Source organism: Chinchilla lanigera, unplaced genomic scaffold (assembly GCF_000276665.1).
Source record: "Chinchilla lanigera isolate Chin_1 unplaced genomic scaffold, ChiLan1.0 scaffold00168, whole genome shotgun sequence".
NCBI lineage: Eukaryota > Metazoa > Chordata > Mammalia > Rodentia > Chinchillidae > Chinchilla > Chinchilla lanigera.
Genome location: NW_004955569.1, coordinates 640,187 through 649,659, shown reverse-complemented (window position 1 = coordinate 649,659; position 9,473 = coordinate 640,187). Strand labels below are relative to the sequence as shown.

Sequence of the window (9,473 nt, the reverse complement as noted above, 5' to 3'; positions counted from 1 at the left end):
GAAAAATAAATTATTTGAAAAGACAATTGGGTGAGTTCTGAGTTTGACTTATGCAGTTATATATGGGAGGGAAAATAAGATTTAAGGTTTTTTTTTTTAATTTTATTCATCACTGAGTCTGGGCTTCTCTGTCTTACCTCTATTCTATTTTCTTCTTTATTTTGGTTTTGTTTTCTTCTGGTACTGGGAATCGAACTCATGACCTTGTGCTTGCAAGGTAGGCACTGTGTCGCTTAGCTAAATTCCCAGCCCCTTGCCTTGCCTCTATTCTAAATACCACAACTGGTGGTGAAAAGGAAATACCACTGAGATATCTTTTTCACTGGAAAAAAGTTTAACATGTTGCCTGTGGGTCCTCAGGTTGCAGTCCTGGTGACCAGAGAAAAGTCATTTTCCATTTTAAAAATGACATTTGAACATGTGTGCAGGTACGGAAATACCTTACCACTAAATCAATGTGTACTGAGTGCCCTCTGCTTGCCCTGAGTGCACTGTAGGGAGATTTATGTCTGGACTCCAGCTTGCATCAAATCACTGTGTCTCTTGCACAGTAATATGTGGCCGTGTCGTCCATGGTGACGGAGTTCAGCTGCAGAGACAACTGGTTCTTGGCTGTGTCTCTGGAGATGGAGATGCGACTCTTGAGGGACGGGCTGTAAACAGTGCTACCTCTGTAAGTTATGTCCCCCATCCATTCCAGGCTCTTTCCTGGGGATTGGCAGATCCAGCTCCAGTAGTAACCACTGGATGGAATGGAGAACCCAGAGATTGAGCAGGTGAGGGACAGGGTCTGTGAGGGCTTCACCAGGCCAGGTCCAGACTCCTGCAGCTGCACGTGAGCCAAGACATCTGGGGACAATAAAATCTTTCCTGTCCATCACCTGCTTTCAAAACTTTCCCAAGGACCCAAGTCCAACATTGAGGACACTCACCAAGGGGACCTGTCACCAGGCACAGGAGAAGACCAAGCAGTCTCATCTTCTAGACCGCATCTCTGCTTCTGGTGAGACCTCAGCCCTGTGTGAGGATGGAGCTGTGAGCTCCCACAACTCATAAGCAGACTTTGAATCTATAGTTGGAGGATAAATTTGCATATTGGGTGAGCACTTCCTATATAAAGGGAAGACTGGGGTGAGGCCATTTCTGATCCTTTTGTGCTCCTGAGAGTAGTCTCTTCTCCTGAATTCTAGTTGGATTTAAGTCAGTGACAAGTGGGAAATTGATTTCAGAGGAATGTTAGAAGCAGGGCAATGATGATCTCAACTTCCTGACCCTAGAGCAGCTTCCTCCAACTTCTTCTCCCTTCTTGTTCCCCAGCCCAACCTCTCCTTCTCACATGGGCTCTCGGGCTGCTGCCTCAGGACTCATATGAGCACAACTCCCTCTCTGTCTCTCTGATCTCTCTGCTTTGGTGCCATCCATGCAGTTTGAAAGCTTGCTTCATTGTCATTATTGCTGTCAGGAGAGGTTCACCTGCCTCCTGCTCGAAGAAATCCTGTGATCCAAGTCCCACCTAATCAGATCCAGTGTAACATGGAAATAAGGATGTGTGTCCTGTGCTTACTTGGCAGAGATGTTTTGAATCATTGGAGAAGAGAAGAAGGATGTCCATGTGAAATAATTTGTCCTCACATGACCTTGTGTAGCTACTGGGTAGTCATTCCTTTTGTCACTTCAGCTTCCCATCTTGAACTTTGGAAACTCTTCCTGAATACAAGATGCCTATCTCATGCTAGTTATCCCTTAATGAAAAATTATGTATTATGGACTCTTTGAATACAATGACAATGTCCTTAAAATTCAACATGAATGTGCACTTGCCAACCATATTGTATCCATCATTTTTTATGTTGGTTCATTTTTCTGAAAGAGAGTGCCACTTTGTAATCCAGACAGTGAGGCTGAGCACGAATTTTAACTCACTAGGTAGCCAAGGCTGGCCTCAAAAGGATGGTGATCTTCCTGACTTATCTTCCTGAGGTCCACCATTAAAGGCTTCAGGCACCATGCCTGGTGCAAAACTTATGCTTGCTTTGTGAAAATAGGTTTCAATTCAATTTCACCTCAGTCTTGATCCTGGAATTCTACTTCCTGAGACCTCCATTTGCTGGCAATATGCACATGTACTTGCACCACTGTTTTCTGGCCCATTCTTCTTTTCATCATCCTTGGAAATTTAGTTCCAGATCGCAGTGACTTCTCTCTGTCTTTGTCTTTTATGTTCCATATTTCTATTCCACGTTTAACATCCTGAAGATTCATAGAAACCTGACAATAATATTCTTCAGGAATAAGAGAGATGAGGTCCTTACCAATAACAGTAACAGAGCTCATCACATCCAAGAGCTTTGAGGACAAGACACTCACTATTAAGATGGACATAACTTCTGGACCAAAGCAAACTGGTCAGATCTTGCCTTATTTCAGCCATTTTTCATGGAAGTCTTTGATGTTTCCTGCCACAAAAGCATGAAGAATACTTATAATATAATTGCCATATCCAGTACAGAGCACAACAGACATAATTAGTGAGGGGCTTTGAGTCACTGCTCTTGATGGAGGAACCACCTAGGATATGTGCATTTCATGGTGGGAAATCTCGAGGGATTTCCCTTGGGGAGTTACACAAAGGGTGAGGGAACCTTCCCATCTCGTTGCAAGCGCCAATGTTTGTGCTGGATCCGGGCAGACATTTGTCCATATTTGTGAGTGTAGAGGATGTGAGTGGGCCAAAAGCCCAAGCCATTGTCTCAGGTGTAAAACTCTAGAGCTTGACCACCTCCTCTGGTCCTCTGTGGGCAGGATGGGGCTCCCTGTGTGAGAGCTGCTTCTGTAATTCCCATGTCTGCCCCTTTACTATGCATGATCTGGTGCCCTTTGTCCTTTATGGGTTCCCTTGAAACCCTGTGTTAGAGCATTTCTTGCTCATTAACCAATGTTTCCATGTCAGTAATATTCCCAGGATGGAATGATATTAACAGTATAGAGGAGGATGTGTGGCCACAGGAGATGATTCTATAGGAACGGGTTTCTCTGTTTCCTCTTCGAAAGACATAACCATGGGTTACATGCTGCTCTACCCACTTATATGTATACTTGCTTATGGTTTTTGGAAGATCTCTATAACACATAAATTATTTTAATGTTTCCTCTGCTCACTAGTAGACAATGCAGATTTGTGAACAAGCCAAGACCCCGGCAGAATGAAAGGTATAGCAGGAGGGTTATCCTGGCACTCTGGGCAGAGCTATGTTCTTATAATTACATACACTGGATATCTCAGGTCTGCTTCTGAGAGGTCTGTGAACTACATCAAGTTATTTAGCTTTTCTGTGCCCTGTAAGTCATAGGAGACAAATCAAAGAAATTATGGCACTACCACATAGAAGTCATAACATGTTCTTTGAGGTAATACCTGCATAAGGATTCTAAGGGAAAATAGAAAAAATGAAAAAATATTAAAATATCTATGTCCTACCTAGGGGCTGACTCCTGCAGCTCTCCCCAGTCAGGCACCTGGGTAGGAGATCCCCACCATGAAATATACATGGCCTCATCTGTTTTTCCAATGGGACAGAGAAGAAGGTGGTGGTGGTGGTGGTGCTGCTGGTAGACCCACCACATGCAGATCTTTGTCACAAGCCCAAATGTAGCCATGGTCAACAAGGGTGACCAGACTCCAGTGTGTTAATGTGGACCCACACTGTCATCAGGAGAAACCTTTTACCCCAGTGCCCCACTTGGACATGCAGCCCTGGCTCCCAAGTCCTCTGTATGGGGTCCATCCGTGCACTATTCCAAAAAAGCATCTGCAGCTTCACATTGGTTCTGAGGTAACAAATTCAGGTAGGTCCTCTTCATAAGCTTCATAGTTCTTGAAGTGCTTTGTCTAATTATTTTTTCTTCATTTATTAGAATAGACTCGGACATACACAACTGATTTAGGCCTTCTTGCACTTTGAATAAGTTTGAAATGACTGTAGTCCTCGCCCATGCATGTGCTGTTGGAGGGATTGTCTGGATGATATCTACGCAGGGTTGACCATCACGACAGGACAGTGTGGCCAAGAATAGATGGAATGGGCTCCACAGTCTCACTGGTGAAGAGCAGGCTGAGGAACAGGACTCAGGGAGGGAGGCAGGAAGCGTAGAGTTTGGAGGTGGCAGGGAAGATGCCCCTGACTCAGCAAGTGAACTGCTTCAGTAATGTACTTTGTATCCTCTGTCAGGTTCTCAGAGGTGTACACACAGCAATGTGTGTACAATCATATCAACAGAGAAAATAATACTCAAATGTTTAGAGCAAAAGGGCTTTGCAGGAACTAGGACTGGATGACACGGAGATGTCTGAAGTTAGATGGCAGATATGCACTTAACAGGGTGGTTATTAATCATTAAGTATTTTTAGAACAAACAATGACTTATGCTGTGTAGTCACCTGGGTTGTAAACAAGGATTTCATTGAACACTACTAAGTGCATCTTGTCATCAGCTAGACATTAAAAAACAAAAAGCCTGCCTCCATGAACACACAATACTGTAGAATTAGAGACAGGAAAATTCCATGGAAATTCTCCAAATGCCTAGGAGAGAGTCCCAGTGTCTTAGGACATTCTTCCAAATGTCTTAGGAGAGAGTCCCAGTGTCTTAGGAGAGAGGACAATCAAGTGGACAGACAACCCTTCAAGTTTTCTCAATTGCCAAAAGTTGATTTCTGTGCTCCATGTGTCCTGAGCGTCTCCTGCTGGTCGCAAGCATATCTGCAGGGAATTTTGTGTGTGGGATTACATTGAGGACCCTTCCGTGTCTCACACAACAGTAATACATGGCTGTTGTCAGTGGTCACAGAGTTCAATTCTAGGAAAACCGGTTCTTAGCTTTGTCTCTGTAAATGGAGATGTGGCTAGTGAGAGATGGGCTGTACTTACGGACACCATCATAGCCTGTTTCTCCCATCCACTCAAGCTTCTTCTCTGAGGTCTGGCAGAGCCAGTGCCACGAGTAACCACTGGTTGTGGTACAGATCCAGAGAGAGGGTCTCAGAGGGTTTCAGCAGGCCAGGTCCAGACTGCTGTAGCTGCATCTGGGACATCACCCCTGTGGATAAGTGTCACTAGTTCATAGCTGTCATCTGCTTTCACTACTCCCCCTTGATCCATTGGTCCTTATTGATACTCACCTTGGGAAGCCATCCCCCGGCACCGGAAAAGCCCCAGCAGCCTCGTTTTTCAGACCAGAGCTCTGCCTTCTCCAGCCCAGTCTCAGGAGAAGACTGCAAGCTCCCACAGCCTAGATTATTATTTGAATAATAATTTGCCTATGAGGATTCCTTGATATGAGGGGAAAGAGTGAGAACAAATTGCTTTTATACTGTCTGTGTCTCATGAGACCAATTCTCTGACACTAAAGTCCTTTTGAACTCTGGTAAGAGAGCACACATTCTAAAGAATGTTGCAGAAATTTGTCAAAGTGTGATCCCATCTTCATGATATTGGAGGCCCTTTCCTACAAAGCCCCTGTCCCTTCCTGAGCCCACGCCCATTTCATCTCATTCTCCCTGGCTCTGGTCCTTGTGTGCTCAGTGCTGATGGTGGCACAACTCCTGCTTTCTTTCTTTGTCCTCTAGCCTAGGAGGTGGTCCCCATGTCCACTGAGATCTTCTTATATTGTCACTTAGCTATTGTCACATGAAGCCCAGGATGCCTCCTGCTCTAGGACAGCCTGTGATCTGTGACACACCTGTTCTGGATAGGAGACAACCTGGATGAAGTAATGTGTGTGCTGTGTTTCACTGGCAACAATACTCCTAGGCATTTGGGGAAGAAACAGAGGTGACCTGTTTAAATGTTCCATTGCTGTCACGGTTTGTGTCTGGGTGTCCCCCCAAAGCCTCATGCAGTCATGGAGCAGGCTTTTAGAGATTGATTGATTAGGGGTGTGAGAGCTGCACCCACCCTGGGGTGGATAGTTTGCATATGTAAGGGAGAGCAAGAGGCTACTTGTGGCCATTTCCTGGCTTTTGTGCTTGTTGCTTTGCTGTGTTCTGCCGCCATGAGCTGTAGCCCTCTGCCATGTGCCAGTCTGCCTTATAACCTGCCAAGTATGGACTAAAACCTCCACAAACTGTAAGCAAAATAAACCTTTCCTTCCTTAATTTTGGTTGTCAGGTATTTTGTCCCAGCAAAGAGAGAAAAATAACCAAGACAATTGCAGAGGTGTTATAATCAATCATTTGAACTCTAAGTTCAACTTCACTTCTTCAAGACACAATTATCCTGAATTTAAACTTACTCCCTCTTCAAAAACTCATGTTTCTGGAAAATCAATCAGATCTGGGTTTGACCACCTGCAATCCAAGCAGTCAGGAGGGAGAGGCAGGAGGGTCACTTTAAACTCAACCCTGACCAGGGCTAGAGTGAGTTTAGGGCCAAATTCTAAAAACAGGAGTACTTGTTCCAACAGCAGCCCTAAGAACAAACTTGTGAATTTAGACCCACTGTAGCTAACTAGCACATGGAGAAAAGTTCCAGATAATGACAGGAAATCCATCCTTAATGTACATCTGTATCTGCTCTTTGAGTTACAATCTGAGCTCAAAGCGGCTTCTGTGCACACTGCTGGACCTGGGCACTCCTGCAGGGAGGTTTGTGTGAGCTCACACTGATTTTCCTTCACTGTGACTCTCACACCCTAATACACAGACATGACCTCAATTTTTAGACAGTTCTTGGCAATGAGCCTAGTAATAATTAATAAGCCCTCCATAGAATCTGCATATTATTTGCTACCATCAAAATGACTAATGGCTGAGAAATACTTCATCCCCTTTCCTGAAAACTGGAGGATTCATCACATCCAAATGTTATGAAGGTGAATCAATATGCTGTACAGGAGAGTCTCAGGGTCCCCCGGCCTGCACCAAGCCTACCTTACAGTCTCAAAACTAGCTATTAATGTAGGGCATCATTTATTTATAGCACAAGCTCCCTTTAGATAACACATCTGATTGCTCCCTGTATAAGTGACCTCACAGGTTTCATTCTCAACAAACTGACCCGGGCCTTTCAGCAGAAATTTTATTGCTCCTGATGTTAGTGTGTGCTCTCTTTCACAGTCACGCTTTGACCTTCTGAAGTTATGTTTCATACCCATTGTGATAGGGCTTTTATAGTTTTCTTATTATCTGTTATCTTCTTATCCAATTCTACTTTGGTTCCAAGAAAATGTTAGAAGTTTCTCACCAGCCCTGCAGCCAGGTCTTTGCATGCAATCCAGGTACCCCTTTATCTACGGAGAAAATGGTGGGGAGCCTTCTATTCTGGAGCTTATGTAAGGGATGTATGAAGAACATGATTTAATAGGTACCTCTAAAATTCTGTGACATTTCTCGAGTCATTACTTCTGCTTCTACATTTCCACTTCTTTATTTGTTCAAAAGAGTTATACTGTGACTGTGACATACTTTACACACTTGTATAAGGACTTCACATAAGTTACATTTACACTGGATACATATAAAAACACAGGCATAGCCAAGTCATTCTCATTGTCATGAGCATAATGGTCATATCAGTGGAAGCACTGATCCCTCAGGAGCAAGTCCTTTCTTGCCTCACAGTCTGTGATGGTCAGTATGAGATGGAAACCTTCACCTTGTACCACACACAAAGAGAGTTGCACCAATTCTCCCTTTACCCAATGTTTTGCATACTCCTATGTTCTACAGACCCTGCAGCAGGATCTCACAATTCCCAGTGTTCTGAGGCTTGCACAACATCATAGATGCCAGGGAAATGTGTGCAGTAGACTTTGGTGTAGGGCTTATCTTTTGTCCTAGAACATGGTGCTACACAATACCTGAGAAAGAACCCACACCAGCTCTTTCATAGAATATTCAATAAACATTTCCTTCTGCCTCTGACATTAATTAGGTAGATCTCTTTAGCTCAAGACTGCTCAAGACTGCTCCTTAGAGGTAGAGAGAGTTTTTGCCATGTTTTGGTCTTTCTACACCTGGTTTTATTATAGATAGTTAGGTTAGGTAGACATATTATAGGCAGTTAGACAGGGCTGGATCCTCAAGGAAGTCAAGAGAAAGTGTAAAAACCTACCACAGCTGTGGCCAGAGACACAGTTAGAAGCCAGGCCTCAAGATAACAAAAGGACCAGATATAGATATTCCTCAGTGGGTGAGATAAGTTATAGCACATGGTCTAACAAAATATAGATAGGCATCAGTCGCCCAGGTGGGCAACCAAGACCTCAGCACATACTTGAGGATTTTTATATTTTTCCATGCCTCCTCAGTACATGACTTGCTTCTCTACTGGATCAATATTACCTAAGCAGTTGTACTTATAATCTTATTGGTTGATCATAACTACGACCCACATTGTACACATGTGGGTTTTGCTCTATAAAAGTTCTCTAGAGTGGGGTCCCATGTAGTTTACCAATTATTAATATTAGGGCTGGTCTTTTATGATTTGTGTCACATGAGGAAAGAAGACTCATGACACAAGAAGAGAGCTGATGACCACTCTTTTTATTCAGGGATATTCTGTCTTAAGTACATGAGGAAAACAAAGACAGTTGGAGAGATCCAAAAGATAGTTTGAGAAACTTACAAGTAACACTTGACCTGATAGCTCTGGGAACTGGCTGATAGGTAGAATACATAGGCTTTGGAATGCTTGGGAACAGCACCAAATGATGGAGACTACTATGAAGGAGCTCTGAGACGGACTTAAATTAACCAATTGGTTTCCATGTTTACTTGTGAATCTGTACAAGGCCTAGGCCCCTTGTCTGGAAATGGGTGCTGGACTCATAGTAAGTGAACCTCTGTTAGTCACTGGTCCCTGCTGAGGCCAGTAATGGTGGTTGAAGCCATAAAGCCTTAAAGGATAAGACAAAGTCACAGCTAAGAACACCTGGTTCCAACCTCAACTCAATAAAGACTGTAGCTTCAGGCATCAAACTCCTGGGTGGAGATGTTCCTGGAGTTAACATAGCTCTCCTAAATTAACATAATGCTTTACTTGGAGAAGTCTTTGAGTGGTTCCCACCCTTTTTGAGTATTGCCTCCCTTGTTCTTTTATAAATAAATAAATAAATAAATACATGCCACCCAGAGAAGATCTTTGTCTTAGCCCCGAGTGAATCTCAAATTCTGTGAGAGGGTTTTGATCCTCCTGAAGCTCTGAAATCATACCATTTGTCTCTTTTATTTAGCCTTCACCATCCACTTGTTTGGGAGATTCCTAACCTGATCATTCTGTGATAACTAAGGGATAATATTAACTTGATAACTATTGCCTCAGAATAGGAAACTATAATCCTTGGATTGGAAATTTTTATTTCCTGAGTGAGTAAGTCTACCTACAGTAGAAAGTGTGGGAGATGGAGAAGGCCTTCATAGGATGAAAACTTCACTGGGGATGCCTGGAGAAGAGGGAAGAAAAGAATTCCAC

At 43.5% G+C, this 9,473-nt stretch overlaps 1 gene segment (V, D, J or C); it reads right to left on the bottom strand.

Moving 5' to 3' along the window:
* Positions 1 to 526: 526 nt before the first annotated feature.
* Positions 527 to 978, bottom strand: LOC102013020. The segment is given in 2 exon segments: positions 527 to 849; positions 933 to 978. Coding segments are annotated over 2 exon segments (369 nt in total).
* Between the last annotated feature and the right edge of the window lie 8,495 nt (positions 979 to 9,473).